The sequence below is a fragment of the Suncus etruscus genome, chromosome 6 (assembly GCF_024139225.1).
Source record: "Suncus etruscus isolate mSunEtr1 chromosome 6, mSunEtr1.pri.cur, whole genome shotgun sequence".
In the NCBI taxonomy this organism is placed as follows: Eukaryota; Metazoa; Chordata; class Mammalia; order Eulipotyphla; family Soricidae; genus Suncus; species Suncus etruscus.
In genome coordinates this window covers 34,292,139-34,311,631 of record NC_064853.1, presented here as the reverse complement: position 1 = coordinate 34,311,631, position 19,493 = coordinate 34,292,139, and the positions used below count along the sequence as shown (strand labels likewise).

The 19,493-nt window shown below is 57.7% G+C and overlaps 2 protein-coding genes across 2 annotated transcripts in view; both read left to right on the top strand.

The window, feature by feature from the left end:
* The first annotated feature begins 485 nt into the window (after positions 1-485).
* On the top strand, positions 486-7,710 carry LOC126011696 (circumsporozoite protein-like). Its single transcript, XM_049775504.1, has 2 exons — positions 486-918; positions 7,624-7,710. The coding sequence occupies exons 1-2, from the start codon at positions 486-488 to the stop codon at positions 7,677-7,679; spliced, it is 489 nt and encodes a 162-aa protein (XP_049631461.1). The 3' UTR covers positions 7,680-7,710.
* A 6,345-nt stretch (positions 7,711-14,055) lies between these two features.
* The window catches only part of PTPRF (protein tyrosine phosphatase receptor type F), a 64,543-nt gene continuing 59,105 nt past the window's right edge, over positions 14,056-19,493 (top strand). The window contains 2 exon segments of the mRNA XM_049774616.1: positions 14,056-14,115; positions 14,117-14,138. Coding sequence (XP_049630573.1) covers positions 14,104-14,115; positions 14,117-14,138 — 34 coding nt within the window. The 5' untranslated portion in view covers positions 14,056-14,103.

Sequence of the window (19,493 nt, the reverse complement as noted above, 5' to 3'; positions counted from 1 at the left end):
AAAAAATGTGTGTTGGTATTAACCCAAAATCTGGGATCTCAGTGCCTTGACTGAGTCTTATATAAGTCTCACTGTTCAAAAGGAGTTTGCAGCAGCGTGCCTAATGGATTTGAGGGTTCATCCAGCCATCTAGAACTCAGCCTTGATATGAGGGTCCACTTATGATTAGGGTCGATGCTAGTGCCGCCATCTATCATCAAGCTTGGCTAAGAGGCCGTAAAGGTTTTTAAGAGTCAGAACTGGACTTTGGGGAAGAGGGGTGTGTGTGTGTCAAGATTGGGGTTCGGTTCACAAAGAATAGTTAGTTGTGTACTATTGGGACTTGGATATTTTGCATTCCATATTGCGCTTGGAGGCGAGTCCGGGTTCCTTCTGAGGTTCAGCTCTGTGTAAGGAAAAAAAAATGAAAAAATCAGGTCCTGGGGGGGTATCTTGGGGGAGCCACTCACAGAGCCTGGGCCTCGTGGGGGGCATCTGGGCTGCTTATGGGGGGGTTCCAGCTCCCGGAGGCTGGCTTGCAAGGGGGAAAGGCTTGCTCGGGCTGTGGCCTCGCTGGGCCTGCGCCGGCAAGAGGAGCGAGGAGCGAGGAGCGAGGAGCGAGCGAGCAGAGAGCGAGTGTGCACGCGGGGAGGGAGGGAGGGGCGCCCGGGTACGCGCACGGCAAGGGGCCGGGGTGCGGGCGCGCGGCTGGAGCTGGCGCGGGAGCGGCGGGAGCGGTGGCGGCGGCGGCGGCAGAGGCAGAGGCAGAGGCGGCGGCTCGAGCTCCAGCTCCGGCTCCGGCTCCGGCTCCGGCTCCGGCTCCGGGTGCTCGGGTGGCGGGAGCGGGACCGGGCGGCGGCGGCGGCGGGGGAAGAGCGCGCGCGGGAGCCACAACAGCCTGGGGAGGGGACATGCGGACCGACGGCCCCTGGATAGGCGGTGAGTGTGAGTGACCCCCCGCGCCCCGGTGCAGGCAACCCCTTGGGGGCGTCCGTCCCTTCCCTTCCCTTCTCTTTCCTTCCCCGGGCAGGGCCGAGCTGTTGGGGGGCGATCGGCCCCAAGAGGGGGGTCCCCGGGGGTGGAGGGGATCGCCGCCGAGCAGAGCAAGACCGGGCCGCGCCCCCACCCACACCTGCCGCGCCCCGCAGCAGCCCTCGGCTCCGGGCTGGGGTTCCCCCTCCGAGCCCCGGCGGCGGCAGCGGCGGCTCCTCCCCGCCGCTCAGCCCTACGCGCGCGCCCCCCGGGCCCCCCGCCGCACCTGAGCCGCAGCCCGCGCGTGCACCCCCTCCCCAGCCCAGCCCAGCCGTTCCCGGCGCAAACTTTCCCCCTTTTGCATTCGGGCTCCCCCAGCCCGCTCTCGGCGCGCACCGGCTTCGGGGAAGCGGCCCCCCGCCACCTCCCACCGCCACCGCCACCAGCCCGGCTCCACTCCCGGGCGGGTCCAGGCCGCGCCCCCGCAGACCGGCGCCCCCTCCCCGCAGCCCGGGGAGCCGCAGCCCTCGCGCGCCCCGCTTCTGAGCGCAGCCCCGGCGCACGTGCGGGCGGTCCCGGGGTGCGCCGGGCGCGAGTCGGCAGCCCCCCGCTCCCCCGACGCCCCCCTTGGGGTCTCGGCGCGCGCGGGCGTGGACGCACACTCCTGCCTGCCTGCCTGCCTGCCTGCCTGTCGCGGCTCGCTCGCTCGCTGGCAGGCCCGCTGGTGCCGGGCCCCGGCCCGGGCCAGGTCCCCCGAGGATGGACGTGTCCACTCGGGCCGCTCCGCTCCGCAAAGTTCACTCCGTCCCGTCCCGGGCCGTCCCGGGGTGCCGGGTCCCCCCCTCGCCGCGCCCGCGTGTCCAGCCCGCGCCTGGCTCCTGGCTCCGCGCTGGCCTCCCCGCTCCGTCTCTGCCCTTCAGGGTCTCTCCATCTCTGTCTCTGTCGCCGCCTCCTCTCCCCACTGGCCTGGGGGGTCCCCCCCACCCGGCTCCTGGTTGCTCCCTCCAGGCGGCCCCACTCCAGCCCCCCGGGGTCCCCGGTTCTCTGGCTCCCTGACTTGTGCGCTCCTTCCCGGATGGCCCTGCTCTCTCTCTCTCTCCCCCTGCACTCGCAGCCGTCCTTTCTCCCCGGGTCTCTGTGCTTCCCCCCCATCCAGTCTTCTCTCCCGCGGACCCCCCACTTCTCCGGAATGCCGCCCCTCTGGTTTTTCCACCAGGTGGGGGAAGGACCGGCCTGCTTCCCAAGTCAATACACCCCACAGACACACAGACACACACACACACACATTGGGGCCCCTGAGTTGCAGCGGGGTGGATGGAGGTGGGAAGCCCAGACAGACGGGGTTCATGGGAGTCAGGAGAGGAGAGAGGTTCTCTCAGCTTCCCAGGTTTTGGGGAGCCCCCATTTCGGCTCCCTTTGCCTTCTGAACTCCCAAGGCAGAGCCCCGGTGGCATCCAAGAAAGTAAGTGCCAGGGTGGGAGGCCCGAAGAGGGGTGAGTGATTTTTTTGGGTGGGCGGGGGCTCCTCAGCCCAAATGGACTCTCTGGATCTGTTGGGCTCCAAAGCAGGCTTGTGATGGGAAATCTCAGCAAAACGCTGCGCTTGGCTCCTTTTTCACGCTTGCTACAGGGAGCCAGAAAAATCCCTGTTTTCTACCAATGATCCGAATGGTCTTCCAGAAGGAGCAGGTGTAACTCCCCCAAACAGCCCCCCCCATATCCGCAGCCCCTCCCCCCCAAGGCCACACACTCTCGCCCCACCCCCACCCCCTTCCCGCACTCAGCTCCCCCCGTTAGCACAGTCTCACACTGCCTCACACTGGCACTCCCAGGCCTGGGCGCCCCAGCTCCGGATGAGCCGTGCTTGCACGCCTGCCCATGCGCCCTGGTAGCCCGCTCAGCACCCCGCGATCCCTGCTGTCCCCGCACACACTTTTCCGGCACTCTTGGCAGCTTCGTGCCCCTGTTACTGTTTAGGAATGTCTGGTTTTGTTCTTCCCCCTTGCCTTCTCTCCGCTCTCTATCCCTGAGCCAGGAGATGGTTTCATGTGGTTCCTTCCTTCCTCCCTCCCTTCCTCCCTGTCTCCTTTACCACCCGCCAGCTCCTCCCTCTCTTTGGCCTTGTGCTCCCTGATGTGTGTGCTTGGGGGGGGGGGTGAGTTGTCCCTGCTTTCAGGAGAGGATCTCTGGGTCCTGGAAGGGAGGAGGGAAGCTGCAGTCAATGCCTTTTTCTGGAGAATTGTATCAAGGTGCAACAAAACGCTGCAGACTCTAGTTCCCCCAGCCCCTATTTACCCTGACACTAAGTCCTGGCCTGAGGCAGAAAGCAGACTTTCCACCTGGGGCTTTTTTGATTTGTTTTGTTTTGTTTTGTTTTTTTGAGCCACACCAGGCGAAGCTCAGCCATTACTCCTGGCTCTGCACTCAGGAATCACTCCTGACGCTGCTGCTTCGGGGATCCTATGGGATGCCTGGATTGAACCTGGGTAAGCCTTGTGCAAGGCAAGCACCCTACCTGCTGTGTTATTCTCCCGCCCCTCTACCTGGGGCCTTGGAGGCCCCTTCTTCCTCCCTCGACTTGGTTTCAGCCCCTGTGCAACGGGGCAGCTGATCCACCACTGGCCATACTCCAAGGCTGTTGTGAGCGTCCCGGGGAGCTCTGGCTTGAGCTGGGACTGGCCTTGCTGTGTGTTTGTTGGTTTGGGCCAAACTTGCGGCCGGGGCCCTGCCCTTGCAGAGCTCATGGTCCCCTGGGAGCCGATTGCATCATGGGAATGCAGAGCGATTCAGTCGCCTTATTGATCGCCAACTGTGTGCCAGACCCTGGGTTAGGCGCCTTCAGCCAGGCTGCCCCGCTTCCTGCAGGCCTGCCGCTGTGTAGATGAGGCAGCCCACCCGGTAGGAATGGTCGGAGCTTTCCTGCTCTAGCCCCGATTTTGAGCCGAGCCCTTCCTTAGAAGGTTCGGGGTGAAAGTTAAAAGGTCGAGGTGAGATGAAGTCTGCAGAGACTCAGATGGGGCTCTCTGAACTGGGTTCCGAGGAGTGACTAGGAGCCCGCCAGTTGAGGTAAGGGAAAGAAAGGAACAACAGGAGGAGGAAACCTCGGAGGTGGTTGGTGTCCTTGGCGGGGGCATTCAGAGGTGGTGCAAACTCAGAGGGCCTTGAATGCCCGTTTGTTAAGCCGCAGTGACTTGACTCAGAACACACAGGAAAACCAAAGCTTGAAAGTGCAGGTGTGTGCAGAAGCCGAGTGGGGCATGCAGCGATCAGGTCTGTTTTTCTGGAAGAGTCTGTGGCTTTGGCAAAGACAGGCGACCGGGTGGGTAGGGGTTCAGTTCCGTCCAGTGAGAGAAGAAGGTGGCGTGGCGCCATGTCTAAGGCACACCTGTTGGGACTAGGTGACCCCATGGGACGTGCAGGAAGGAGTGAGAGTGAAAGGTCTCGGTTCCTGGGACTTGTCTCCAGTTTCTACATCTTCCCCAGATAGGAATTTGGGGGAGGAGAGTCAGGGCAGACACTGAACTCAAGAATTATAAAGTAGCTTTTGAGGTGTCTGGGGCATGTGGGGGTGGTGGGGGGAGCCATTAAGGAGGGTGTTGGCCTGAGGTTTGGGAAAGTGGAGGAAGTGCATGTGGAAGGGCGACCGATGCTCCATGGCCCCCATGGCCCTGGTTTGGTTTCCTTTTCCTGCTCCCCAGCTTTTCCTTCTCAGCTCAGCTCACCGGAGGGTGAGCAGGAGTGAGTGGTTCAGATGGGTCTAGTGACATTGCATGCTTCCTGGGGTTGCAACGGGAATTTGAGTTCACCAGGGAGGCCCAGAGGGAGAGCTCAGCAGATAAGTAAGGTGCTTGCCCTACTCATTCCTAGCATGGAACAGGGTTCCTCAGGCCTACCTAGGAGTGATGCTTAGCAGAGTCTGGGAGTAAGCCCTCAACAGAGCTGGGTGTGGCCCCGCAAAGAAGAAAAGATATTGTGGCGAGTACTTGGAGCAAGGCCTCCTCTCCAGAACGCTCTGTCCTCTTGTTAGCAGCTGTTGTTACAATGTCCTGTGCGGGGGCTGGTGCACATCTACCTCCCGTAGTCACTATCATCCTGAGGCTGGGCTGGGGGGCAGGGGAAGCTTTCCACAAAGGACCTGCTCCTCTAAAGTAGCTGCAAACTGAGCTGAGGTTGACATGGGCAGGGTGCTGTGTGCGCCCGGCACGTGTGATAGGGGTATTGATTGTCAGGTGCATTTGACCTTGGGGTGTGCTGGTGAGCAACCAGGGGTCGTGGGATGGAACCTGAGAAGGGCCATTGCTTCTGCACTTGGTCCCAGCCCTGGGCGGCCAGGAGCTTCTCCCAGCATTCCCGACTCCCTGCCCTGCACCCTCACCTCCCGATCCCAGAGCATTGCTTCAGGCTCCAAGACAACGTGTTTAGCTGCAGCTCTTAGGGCCTGGGTCCCTGGCTGCTGTCAGCCAGGCGAGTGGTGGATACCTTGCTAGGTCTATCTCGCCTGATGTTAGCCTTTTTTACTTGACTGCCAAGCTCCCCTTTCTGATGCTTTTGCAGGTGCCAGCCAGAGGCTCCTAGCTTGGACCTGGTCCCACTCAGGCTCTTTCTGAGCGACTTTCTAGACTTTAGGGTGTGCCTGGCTGTTGGCTTGTGATGAGTTGCTGCAGTTCTGGGATCTGCTGCTAATGGGTTATAGGGGTGGCTCTTATTTTTGGGGGGCTGCTTTGCTTTTGGAAGGGTGTGTTTCTAGAATCCCGCATGACACTACTCTGTGCCGAGGTGTCTAGGTGAGTCTGAGTGGTTCTTTCCTCACCAGAGTCTTGACCTCTGGCCCATACAAGTGCACCCCTCTCTCCAGGTGCAACACCTGGCCAGCTGAGGTCCATCTTTGGTCCTGAAGCCCAGTTTTCCCTGGGTCATCTGGAACATAATAGTGATGCCAGGTGTCTTGGGGACCTTTCCCAGTCACCAATGCTGTCCCTGAGCCAGCAGCTCTCTGGGCCACAGGGAGGCCCCAGCAGGCGTCCCCCAGACAAACGGCCTTTGAGTTTGGGACAGGGAAGCTGGTCTGTCCTGCTAGACCTGCCCAGCAGCCAGCCAGCACCACGCTGCTAGGAGAAAGCAGTGAGCTGGCAGAGGGAAGAGGGATGCCTGCGGCCACCTCAGCCATGCTGCCACCTGGGGCTGTTGCCTCTGTGGGGGTGGGGGCCGGGGCAGGCAAGCCAGGGAGAATGACCAACTTGGTCCCTCTGTAAGGACCTCCTCATGTTGGCACAGGGTGAGGGTGATTCCCCAGGGGTAGGTGTTCTGCCATGGCAGACAGTGATGAGATGAGCAGATGTCACCCCATCCCCAGGACAGCAACCACACTACTGGGCTTGGGGATGGTTCTAGAAGGAAGAAGCCAGGCTGGGGCACTGTGTGTGCCCATGGAGGAGGTATCCAGGGGAACACCTTCACTTAAAAGATTACACAGATGGGGCCAGAGCAATAGCACAGCCGATAGGGTATTTGCTTTGCGTGCAACTGACTTGGGTTCAACGTCAGGTGTCCCAAATGGTCCTCTGAGCCCACTAGGAGTAATTTCTGAGCCCACAAGCCAAGAATAAACCCTGAGTGCTGCTGGGTTTGGGCCCATCCCTCCAAAAAAATTGTACAGAAGCAAAAAGTCAAAAATAAATGTTGTTCCTGATGCTGCTCTGAAGGCCGTTGTGTATGTTGGGGGTCGCAGCAGGCTAGACCCATTCACACATCTGCCACTCACTTGGGCACCTTGAGGCTGGGCAAGCATCTCCTCACAACATGCTTTTTGGTGCTGGCCATATTGATTGTGACCAAGAATTCATGTGAATCCAGTACCCCATTGGGACCCTGAGCAAGTACCCCTGTTCTGAGAGCTACAGGATCATGGTCCTCAAGTACATTAGTGTTGTGTTCTGGCAGGTAACACACGGAGGTGAGGCGCATGGAAACGTCCATCTTGTTGGCTGGTAGAGTGGGGGTGTAGGCAGGCAGGTTGCAGTGGTGTTAGGAGTTTGGAGGGTTTGACTGTCGAGGTCTGTGTGGTTTAGGGCTTTGCCTGTTCCTGTAGGAACATGGTGCATAGTAAATGCTCCAGAGCCTGAGTGATGCAGGAAAGAAGAGAAGGGCATGCTGTCCGGCACAAACACTTCTCTGCTCTGGCTTTTATTCCTCCTTGCATAAACAGCTCATTTGGAGTCACTTTCCTTTGGGGTGCAGTGGGGGAGGTTCGGGAGACATACCCAGTGGTGCTCAGTGGATCTTTCTGATTCTTTTTTTTTTTTTTTTGGTTTTTGGGTCACACCAGGCAGTGCTCAGGGGTTATTTCTGGCTCCAGGCTCAGAAATTGCTCCTGGCAGGCACGGGGGACCATATGGGACGCCGGGATTCGAACCGATGACCTCCTGCATGAAAGGCAAACGCTTTACCTCCATGCTATCTCTCCGGCCCTGATTCTTTTTTTTTTAAGTACCTCACCTTGAGGTGATCAGGACTGTGCGTGGTGTCATGGATGAAAATAGGGTGGACTGCATGCAAGACAGAAGCCTTATCCTGGTGCTGTCTCTCTGGCCCTTAGTCTGTCTGGGTCACTGTGCAGAGATGCGTGGGTCGCAGTGCCTTTCCTGATGTCCTCTTCCCCCTCTTCTCTCTCTAGGAAGGAGCGGAGGCCCTGGTGCCCTGCCCTCGGGGCTGTTTCTCCAGCAAGAGTGACTGGCGTGAACAAGCCAAGACCTGGTGAGTGAATCCAGCAGGGCCAGCTTAGACTTTGGTGCAAGCCAGCAGAGGGGCCCAGAGGGGTGGTCATCTGGGCAGGAGACGGTCAAGCCTGCCAGGTCCTGAGACAGGGCGGAGGCCTTGGCCTAGGATGGTCTTGCTGGCGGTGGAGAGAGGGATCGAGATGCTGAGTCGGGAGAACACAGTGAAGGATGGAATGTGGGCCACAACGGGATCATCAAGGATGGTACCTAGGCTCCTGGCTGGAGCGACAGTGAGGACTTGGCTTCTGGGTGGCATCCTGAGACTTAACTGAGGATCTGTCTGCTCATCTTCTCTTAGATCCTGCTCTTGGAGGGAGGATTGTGCTAGGAGGAATGTGGAATCTGGGGCACAGCCTGTAGGTGTCTTTGAGTCTCCCTTGCCCTCTCTCTTCTGGACATATAGAGCAGGGGTTTGAGTCTTAGATGGTGAGTTGGGTGGATTCAGAACACAGTGAACTTTGTCCCAAAGCTAGTGTCTAAGCCAATGGTTTTCTATTGGCGCTGAGCTACAAGAAAGTGACTGTCTTGGGCGAGGGTTGCTCAGATTGTTGAACACATACCTGGCTGATGTGAAGTTAATTCCCAGTTCCATCCTGAGCACCACCCAGCATAGCCCTGGTAGCATTTCTATTTACTCTGCCAGTATGACCCTCACAGGGTGACTGTACCTTGTTGGGGTTTGACCCCCCCATGATGAAAGTCACTGTCAGTGCTCCAAGAACAGCACACCGCTGCATATCAAAGCGATAATAACTTTTCTGCCGACTGGCAGGAAGTTTCTTTGGACCATGGTAGAAACCGCTACTCTAGACATTTTCCCGAGAGCGATAGGGAAGTACTGAAGGTCCTGAAGCAGAGAAGCTTCTTCCACGCATCCATCTATCCATTTGCCCATCCGTTGATTCATTCATGAGCCATTATCTGTGCGTCTTCTGGGGGATAAAGCTGCAGCACCCGCTTCAGAGCCGTGATCGGGCTTGCATTTCTCTTAGCTCCTGGGGGGCCTGGGTGCCTGCAGGGAGGTTGAAAGGGAGGGGCAGGAGGCCGGAAACCTCTGTCAGAGGTGGCCAGCAAGCTCTAGCTTTTGCTCCTGCGATGGAGCTGGAGGCCAGGCAAATTCAGACTTGCGGGCCGTTGGTTTGGGGTGGGAGGGAAGAGATCAGTGTGAGGAGTCCCTGGTGTGGGAGACAGAGCAGGATGGCTGCTGCTGAGACCTGACCAGCGCTGGGAGCTGCATGAAGGCAGGTCTGGAACTTTCTTATTCTTCACAAGCCCTTAGAGTAGGGTTCCATGAATAAAGAGATGGGGCCAGTACCATGGGTTGGGATGTGCTTATCAATGAGCTTTTGGGTATTGAACAGAGTGTAGCAGACAGTGCACACTGTCGGTGCAAAAGCCAGGTAGGGTGGGGGGGGTATCAATTGTCTATCACCTCCTGGTCTTCAGTATAGACCTAGAAGCTCAGTCCCAAGTACTTAAGCTGGCCTGTGCTCCTATGCTCCTGCATAGGAAGCCGCCTGCTGCTGGCCTGTTTGACAGGCTGCATTGGGCCCTAAGGCCAGGCCTCCTGGGTAAGAATATCAGACAGAAGGGGCAGCTGCTTGGGGACCCTGACACTGGAGCAGCCCTCATAGGGGAACAGCTGGAGTTGGGGGGGCTCCAAGATCTACTTGCCCCAGACGCCACCAGACCCAGGCTGGTCAGCCCTGTGCTATATTGGCCAGGAGTCTTGCTGTGAACTCAGTGAGGTGCTGAGCCTGACCAGCTCACCTAAGCTGGGAGCAGGTGCTGGGACTATGGGGTGGCTGCCAGCATCCCTTGTTCCTTTTAGAAAAGTTCTCTAGATGCTAGGAGCACACCTGCCCCCTCTAGGTGAGGACCTGCTCCCAACTTTATGCTGGGGTTTGTTCCTAGTGGTGCTTGGAGGAACTGAGGTCCATCACATGCAAGACAAGTGCTGTAACAACTGTACTATATTATCTCCCTGACCCTCAGGAAAATGCCTCTGGATATTGCCTGACTCCAATATGCTTATCCTAAAGGGTGAGCACCCCTGGTCAGCTCTTTTCACTGCCTTTGCTCTCTGGAAACTGGGAAGGGGTCAGGCAGGGAAAAATTCATGACAGACCACATGAGCTGGGTGCTGGGGCTGAGACTAACTGGGGCAGGGAAATTTCTGGAGGGACAACCCAGGTGGGGCCTGCAGGCCATGGGGAAAGCTCCTCACCCTGAGGTGCCTCTGAGTCTTGCTCTTTGACCCCTGGAACTAAGCCTCTGTGGTTGTTGTACCCAGAAACTCTGGGGGCATTTACCCTACCTTCCCTTTCACACTCAGGGAGTGCCCCAGGGTCTGGAGGGGCTGCCCTGTCTCCAGTGGCAGTCAGCATTTCTGGCTGTGCGCTGGGACAGCCACAGAGCTGCTGCTGGGCTGGGGTCGGCCTGAAGCTGATTTATTCCCCTCATAATCGGTGGTTGGTTTGGCGAGAGCTGGAAGCGTGTCGGTTTTCCCTTCCCAAGTGTAACAAGGCGCGTTTCCGCCGCGGTGGCCGCTGCTGCAATAACGGCGGTGAACTGCTCAGGACGTGACAAAGGGGCTGGTTAGCTGCCTGCTTGCCTGCCCCAGACCATGAACAACTCCAGCTCGCCCTGCCCACCCAGGAGCCGGGGTCTTGGCCTGGGAGGAGGTGAGAGGAGACTGGAGGAACAGGTGGTATTTGAGGACTAATTAATATTTGTGAATAATAACACGTGCCCAAGGGAAACAAATCAATCTGTGTTTGCATATTTATGAGGAGGATTTGGGGAATGATCCCAGCTGTTCTTCAGGCGGGGATCCCCCACCCCTCGCATCACATCACCTTTGGGGGCCTCCCCACTGAGGCTGCTGTCTGGGGACAAGGCCCTTTCCAGGATGTGCCAACTGACATCCTGGGGCCTGGTGTGGGACCTGCTCCTTCCTTTTCCCTCCACGTGGCCTGTGCCCAGGGGCTTCGATTTCACAAACCAGTACAATTTCCAAAAGTACTTGCGGGCCAGACGTGGGGCTGGCAATTTTTAAAATTTTGCCAAGTAAGGATATTATAAAAAATAACTCCTATCAGCTATCGCCATCATTTCATACAAGAAAAGAACATCTTAGCACCAAGGACAGAATTTGAGAATAAAGGACGGCTCTTCCCGAGAACGGGCAGCTGGCAGCTTTACCCTGACAGAGGAAGGATATATTAAAGCTACTCCAAATGCAGAAGAATCACCTCTGGCTGCATCCTACCCTGCACAAGATACGGAACTATTTCTTTTTTTTTTTTTTTTTTTTTTTTTTTTTTGTTTTTGGGTCACACCCGGCAGTGCTCAGGGGTTATTCCTGGCTCCAGGCTCAGAAATTGCTCCTGGCAGGCACAGGGGACCATATGGGGCGCCGGGATTCGAACCGATGACCTCTTGCATGAAAGGCAAACGCCTTACCTCCATGCTATCTCTCCGGCCCCCACGGAACTATTTCTTAAGGACTAATGAAGTCCAGCATGGCCAGTCTTGTGTGTGGCCTTTGCTTCCTCCCATCCTCGAGCCAACTTCACCCAGCCCGGTTGGCGGAGGGGAGCAGATCCCTCGTCTCAGCACCCTCTGCCCACTCCAGTTACACACCCATCTCCCTACAGTGACCGTGTGCCCTGTGGAGTGGGCAGAGTCAAGGTGCAGACCCTGGCTAGGGTAGGGGTCTACTCTTATCTTGAGGGGGGCCCTGAGCCAAGCAGCTGCCCAGACCCTTGAGGCAGGTGCTGACTCAGCCAGAATACAGTTGCTTACACTGGACTGCGGGACCAGGAAGTCATGCCCAAGGACCCTTGATGTCTGTTCTGGAGCGAAGCCTTTGTTGCCTATTTGTGCTTTGAAACCCGCATGCCTTTGGTACCGATGCCCCATGATGTCTGCATCCTCAGGATGATATACCAGGACCTGATACCCAGGAGGCCGCTGTCATGTCACCTCTACCATCTGTGTATCTTTATACCTTGTGAAGGCTGGACCAAAGGGTCAAGGTTGCATATGGAGGCAGCAGTGAGTGAAGCTTCTGAGATGCTTATCTTGGGCCTGTGTCCCACAGTGCTGGTGCCAAGTGGTGTTGCACGCATGTGGTTCCTCATAGCTTCACCCTCTTAGCACCTTCACTCAGACGATATGCCTCTAGGTTAGAGAACAAAGCCTTTGCATATGGGATCACTGAGTTCCATCCCCACATGGAATCCGAGCCTTACCCAATGTGGCCCGAAAACCAAACAGGGAGCAAAGAGGCTCCAGCTCTCCTTCTGAGGTCCACATTTCTGGGATGTTGTCATCAGTGGGGATGTGTCCCTGACTATTCACTCTGTTGTGTGTTGTTGGCCCTATGGGGCTATGGCAGGTCCCTTTGCCTTCCTTGTTCTTCAGAACCGTAAGTCCAGGTTCTCTGACTTGGGGCTGTAGGAATCAGGTCTGTATTCGTGGGCCACACCCTGACTGCCCGGCCAGCTTTCTGCCACCTGATGTCTCTGGGTCGTGGGGTTGTGTCACAGTGTGGTGAGGACCCAGCCACACACAGGGCACTGGAGATCAGGGACATTTATTCCAGGAGGCCTGTCCTTCTCATGGGGCTGTCCCCTGTCTCCACCTCCTGAACTCTGACCACTAAGCTAACACCCAGCCTGGCGGCAGTGGTGGCTGATGCCCACCACACCCCTTTATTTCCTGCTGTGACTTTTCAACTCTGGCTCAGACATGTAACAGACGCTTTGGGCAAAGGGCTGCCTCCCTCCCTGCCCTGTGCACTCGGCACCTGCCAGGCCACATGCTCGCAGCTGCCCTGGTCCAGCACCTTTGATCACCTTCCACCCTCTGATCTCAGACCTTTGCCTATCCTAGTGGAGACATGGTTCAAGTTCCAGTCGGGAGCAGAGCCCTCTGTGAACTCTGCCTGTCATGGTCACCTGCCCTGTCACCTGCTGCGTTCCTGGGTCTACTCAACACTGTTTACAGGGGCCTGAGTGTGTCCATTGCTCACTGCCTTGAATCTCAGAGCAATAGTGTGAGTGGAACAAGTGGGCACTGGAGGGGCATCTCCCCAAGCCCAAGGCGAGAGATCTGGGAGTTTACCATCACTCAGGTCTGCCCTCTGGTTTCAGGCCTGGGAGAGAGAGGAGGACTCCTGGAGAGGTGGTTGGGAGAAAAGGCCCAGAGGCCTCAGGCTAGTCCCAACCTAGTCCAATTCTCCCACCACCATTAGCCCAGGTGCCCATCTCAGCCCCCGCAGCTGGCACCCCCATCCTGGCCAGTCGGGCCTCCCTGTTTTTCCCTTTGGGGGATTGGGCAGGACCTAGATGGCGAGTCCAGGCAGGCTGGGGCTCTGGCCTCAGCGTCCAGCCCCTGAATTGTGTTGGAGCTGGTACCTCTGCTCCTGGACCTGTGCTGTGTGTGGGGTCTGGGCCCCAGCCCCTGCCTGCTGGACTCCAGTGGGCTCTGCTCTCCCTCTTCCTGGCTTTGTTTGTCTCTTGCTCTTCACCCATGTTCTTCTCCGCTTGTGGGTGCCAGGAGGAGATGCGGAGTAATCCAGGGATGGATTAGAATTACCCCTCTACTATGGGTAGAGCTGGAGCACGCCGGAGCGGTGGCACAGTGGTGGGGCGTTTGCCTTGCATGTGGCTGACCCAGGATGGACCCTCAGTTCCGATCCCAGCATCCCATATGGTCCCCCAAGCCAGGAACGATTTCTGAGCACATAGCCAGGAGTAACCCGAGTGTTACTGGGTGTGGCTCAAAAAAAAAAAAAAATAAAAGGAAAAGAAGTGGGACTGGAATTCCCTCAAAACAAAACCCATTTGGGGCCGGAGAGATAGCATGGAGGTGGGGCGTTTGCCTTACATGCAGAAGGATGGTGGTTCGAATCCCTCGGCATCCCATATAGTCCCTCAAGCCTGCCTGAGCATAGAGCCAGGACACCTGAGTGCTGACAGATGTGATCCCAAGCCCCACCTCCCCCAAAAAAAGAATTACCCCTCTACTGGCTCTGGCCCTGTTCATACCCTTACTCAGGCAACAAGACTTCAGAGTCTCTCCTGCCTCCAGGGTGACTGGGGCTTCTCCTTGGGTCACTCTGTACTCTGTCTGGGGGCAGGATGGACAGTAGTGGCGAAATGAACATTGTGCTCTGTGGACATTGGGGATGTGAAGGGGGAAACGCAAGGGGACATGATGTGGCCTAGGGGACACGGGTGGCTCCCTGCTCATCGGCTCTGCACTTTCTCTCCCTCCCAGGTTGATTGTGCCTGGCTGCGGCTGCCCTGGATGGCCCACTAAGCCAGCCCCAGGGAGGACCATGCTGCCCCTTGTTCCTAGCACTGGTGATGCTCGGGTTGGGTGGCAGGTGCCCATGGAGACAGTAAGTCTGACCCCTTTGGGGGCTGCAGGTTGGGGTCCTTCTAGCAGAATTTGGACTGGAGGACAGGACTTAGGGGAGGCAGAGTGACCAGACACACCTCAGACTTGCCCAACCCTAGGCCTCTCCCTTCTAAGCAGAGGACGCCCCCCTCCCAGGTGCAGCCCGTCCCAGGCATCCCAAGAGCCTTCTGGAATGCCTGCATGTCCGCCCAGGCACAGGCGGGCGTGTGCGAGCGGGACCCCTGTTTTATGGGGTGAGGGGGAGACGCGCCTTGGATTCATGTGGTCACAGGGACATGCTTGGGCCTGCGCCGTGTCCGCTGGGGCAGTCTCTGCAGACGACGGTGGAAGCCTGTCGGGTGGGCGTGGGAACATGGAGACAGCACACACTGCTCTTGGAGGGGGACGCCCAGATGTGTCCCTCAGGTCTGGAGCCAACATCACCTCATCCCCTGAAGTAGATCCTGGGTATCTAGATGTACAGACACCCACCCTCTCATAGAAATCTTTGCAGTACAGGCCTCCCCTCTTCCCCACTTTAGGCCTCTTGACCCCTAGAAACGGGGCATTAGGTACTTTTTACTGGCAGGAAGCTGGGCTCTAGCACCCCTCTCTGTGTATGTGGAGGGGACCCTGGGGTTGTCCCTTGCCCAGCTCCAGCTGCGAACTTTGGTCCCTCTCCTTCAGCCCTTCCCCCTGCCTGGCACCTCCAGACTGGCCGCAGCCCTGTCACCATGGTAACCACTGCTTGGTTACTGGTAGGAGGCGGGTCCAGGGCAGAGTTAGCCAATCTGCACGCAAAGGGGGAGGGGCGAGGCCCAAGCCAAGGTCCTTGGGGGAAGGGACCGTTCCCAGCCTGTCTGGAGTCCAGGGGTGGCTGATGGCCAATTCAGCGGTCATCCTGGGAGTCAGCAGGCCAGAGGGCTTCCCCCCACTCCCCTGTCCAAGTCTGGGGTTGCAGATCTCTCCTTGCTCCATCCAGGCCCTTTCCCCTAATGGCTCATTAATTCTTCAGAACCAGATCCTGGAGGTGGGAATGGAAGACTCTGGGGGGGCAAAAGGGGCCTTTCCAGGGTAGTAGGGCAGGTCTGGAAGCATGAGTCTGAGCCAATACATGGGTGGGTAGGAGTTACAGACTTGGGAGGGAGGTCTGCTAGCCTTAGCATTGTAGTCTGCTCCTCTTTGCCCACCCTAGACCCTTAGGAGCTTGGAGTTGGGTGGGGGGAACCTGGACTTTCAGAGACTGCACACCTGGGAGAGGAGTTGTCTTCCCCTCCTGCTCCAGACCCAACATGCTCTGACCCGTCCCCTTTCATCCCCCCCTCACCTGCTCGTCTTCTGCCTTCTCGCTCCTGGTGAGTGGCATTACCACCCACCCAGCCCGCCGAGTCAGAAACTCGGGCCTCTTCCCGGTCGCCTTGCACCTCCTACCCCACGTCCCATCCATCACCAGCCTCTGTTGATTCTACCTTTTAAGTATCTTTGGAATGTGGCCACTTCTTTCTGCACCGCCTTCATCCATGCTCACCAGGTCCAAGCTACAGGCTCTTGGCTCCCTTTTGGAGCTTCTGAGGGCATCCCTCTAGGTTCTCCCCCAGACCAGTCATCCCTCTGAAATATGGGCTGAGATGCTTCTTGAAAGCCTGTTCTTGTCATCTTCCGGTTCGAAATTCCTCTTTCTGGAGCTAAGGAGATAGCTCAAAGGACAAGGCCCCAAATTCAATCCCTCACATCCCATGGGCCAGTGGCCATTTCTCTTCTCCCCAGTACCTTTGAGATGAAGTATTGAAGATTTCCACTCATCTCCAGGCCTTGCATGTTGAAGCCTTGGCCACCTCCTCTGGGTCCCCCCTCTCTGAGTTCCCTCCATGCTGACCATTCATGGCATGCAGACCTTTCTCCCTGCTATTTCCTCCACTTGGAACATTTCCCATCTCTGCTTCTGCCCACTTCCTGCTCACCTGGAGCCTTTCCTATCCTCAGGCCAGTGTCAGATGATGCTCTCTTGGTTCCTGGATGTAGCAAGTTTGTCCCTATCTGTCCCTTTGACTGAGTCCTAAGCACTGAGACTGTCTCCCTCAGGGCAAGAGAGCTGGAAGTCTTCACATGTTGGTCCCTGCAGAATCAGAGCCCCAAGACCAAGGTCTGAAAGGTGGGAATGAGTTGGACATGGGGAAATAGGTGTATGTGTGGGAGGTGGGAGGGGGCCACTGGAGTACAGAGGGCAGATCAGACTGGGCCTTGGGGATCCGATCCCTACAGGTTATCCACTTTAGGGTCTGTACCCTCCCCCCACCAGGTCCCAGCTTGTACTGGGTAAGGGAGACATCTAGTCAGGGGTAAACAGGCCAGCTCAAATGGAGCTGCTGCAAGGGGTGGGGGTGCACCCAAGAGAATTGACGACCAGAGCAGTGAAGCGCAGAGCGGACAAATGTGTTTCTATAGGCCTCTTAACGAGACAAATGAATGGGGCCTGGCCTCTGTGGCAAGTGGAGGGAAGGGGGTGGGGAAGCAGCTGCCAGGAGTTAGCCCAGAGGCCCCGTGACTAGATTGGGGTGTGCAGGGTCAGGCAGCCCCCCAGCTTCGGGCTTGAGCTCTGCATGGGGAGTCAGGTGGCTGCTGTGGTTTGCACGGAGGAAAAAGTTCTGCTAAGCTGATCAGCAGAGGTCACTCAGCACGCATGGGATGAGCAGCATGGCTGACAGGGCCCTCAGAATGGGGGGTTCCAGTACAGACAGGGCCCTCATAAAGGAACAGAGACTAAGTGGGAATTTCTTCTTCGTTTTCTTTGCTTTTGTTTTGGGGCCATTCCTGGAGATGCTCAGGAATTACTTCGGCTCGGCTCTGCAATTAGAAATCCCTCCTGGAAGGCTCAGGGGACCCTATGAGGTCCCAGGGATCAAAACTGGTTTGACCAATTGCAAGGCAAGTAATATCACACTGTACTATCACTCTGGCCCCTGCATGAGCATTTCTAATGGTGAGGCTTTCCCCTGAGATGAGACTGAGACGAGAAGAGGCAGGAACAAATCTGGGTTTCTCCATGGAACTCCCGGGAGAGTCACACGAGAACCACCCCCCATGTGTCCCCTGATGGCGCAGGACAGCAGGGATGCTGAAGCAGATGACCAGGTGTGACTGAGGCTCAGTTGTGGCCCAGATTCTTGGCATTACGGGTGCTCAGATCAGGATGCAGGGTGCTGTAGGGATGGGTGAAGGACAGGGGTCTGTGACAGGGGCAGGGTCTGATCTGGGACAGATGTACCCCTGCAGCATACACCTGCAAGTCTTCCCCTTCGGTGGCAGGGCCAGGCCAGTCTGGCAGGACTGGTGTAGACTCTCCCCTCCGTTGCACTTTCTCTCTCAGGCCTGTTTTCTATTGCACAACCAGGGTAATCACTCCCACCTGGAAAGGCTAACTGAGGTCATGTGGGCCGGACATTTGACCCGAGTGTACACACACGCACACGCGCACGCGTTGTGACTCCTGGGACTCTCCATGTGTCCCCTCCAGTCCAGGGCCTATCGCCAGAGCCAGCATTAATGAGTCCTCAGCTCACTAGAAGGTTAGACGTTTCTGGGAGTTCCTTCCCTGCCTCAGTCCCCTCTGCCTCTACTTCCTTGTGTGCACTCGAGCCTGCTGGGCTGTGCACGTACACGTGCTCCCCAGGGAAGGCACAGGGCGGAGATAGCCTTGGTGCAGGGGCCAGGCCAACAGCGCTGGACTTGGGAGTTCCACTCCCCCCACCCCAGGCCACCTGATTCTGCCTTGCTAGTCTGAGCTGCCTGAATGACAGCCTGGCCTCCTGCTCACCTTTGTAGGGGAGAGATTGGCAGGAGCAGGAAGTAGTAGCCTCACCTGACGGGGCAGAGGCCCCTCCTGCCTGCCGGACCTCTCTGGAGTTCTGTTAAGACTCAGCTCGGGGGCTGGAGCGGTGGCACTGGGAATAAGGCGCTAGCCTAGGATGGACTGCGGTTCGATCCCCTGGCCTCCCATATGGTCTCCCCAAGCCAGGAGCAATTTCTGAGCGCATAGCCTGGAGGAATCCCTGAGCATCACGGGGTGTGGCCGAAAAACAAAAAAACAAGACAAAACAAAAAGACTCAGCTCAGGGGGCCAGAGCAATAGCACAGTGGTAGGGCCTTTTCCTTGTAAGCAGCCAACACAGGATGGACCCCGGCTCAATTCCCGGCAACCCAGGGCCTGCAGGTGTCCCAGGCCCCCAGCCCCTGCCCCCCAGCACCAGCGGGTGTGACCCAAAGAAAACAGCAAAACACCCCACTAGGCACTCATTGGACACCAGCTCTGGGGTACAGTAGCCAAAGGCCAGTTCACCCCCACTTCTGCATTTTGCATGCCTATAGGGGACCTGCCAGTGACAGTGCTAAGGAGGGACTGCCCCCTGCACATACACACCACACACCACACAACACACACACACACACACACACACACACACGGGCTGGCACACACACACACACACACATACACACACACACACGGGCTGGCACGCACACACACACACACACACACACACACACACTGGCTGGGCTGAGCAGGCTCCCACAAGCTGAGGTGGGGCCCCACTGCCTACACACACGGGCTGGCACACACACACACACACACACACACACACACACACTGGCTGGGCTGAGCAGGCTCCCAGAAGCTGAGGTGGGGCCCCACTGCCTACACACACGGGCTGGCGCACACACACACACACACACACACACACACACACACACACACACACACACACACACACACCACAACACACACACACACACACACACACACACACACACACACACACACACACACACACTGGCTGGGCTGAGCAGGCTCCCACAAGCTGAGGTGGGGCCCCACTGCCTACAAAAGGCAAGGAGGTACCCAGGGCCCTGACCTGTTGGAGCAGGCCTTGGGGCGGGGTGGCTGTGATGGGGGGCCCTGGGCGGCAGGCAGAGCTGTGTTTGGGGGTAGGTGTTGGTAGTTGAACAGAAAGGTGAGCCTGGAGAGGTTTGCAGGGGAGAGGCGGGGGAAGGCAGGCCTTGTAACTGGGGTGTCCTGGGCCACAGCCCACAAAGGTGAACACAAGGACCACGTGGGAGGGTGTGTTGGGTGGGGTGGGAGTGGTCTGAGACAAGTGTAGGTGTGGGAAGGGGCTCTGGCAGGGTGCTAGATTTCCTCTCCCGCCCCCTAGATTGGGGTTCTGCTCCAGTCCTCCTTGAATAGCCTCTGTCCAATCCAACACCTTCTCTGTCCCATCCCGTCTCCCCCACACTGGGCCTTTTCCTTCCATCTACTCTCAGGTGGCCCTGACCTGGCCCTCCCCCACTCCCCTGCTCCCCGCTT

What these genes read in the sequence shown, in the direction of transcription:
- LOC126011696 (XM_049775504.1), top strand. Translation starts at nt 486, where the DNA reads ATGGGGGGGTTCCAGCTCCCGGAGGCTGGCTTGCAAGGGGGAAAGGCT. An exon ending in CGACGGCCCCTGGATAGGCG is followed by an intron (nt 919 to 7,623) that starts GTGAGTGTGAGT and finishes TTCTCTCTCTAG; the next exon opens with GAAGGAGCGGAGGCCCTGGT.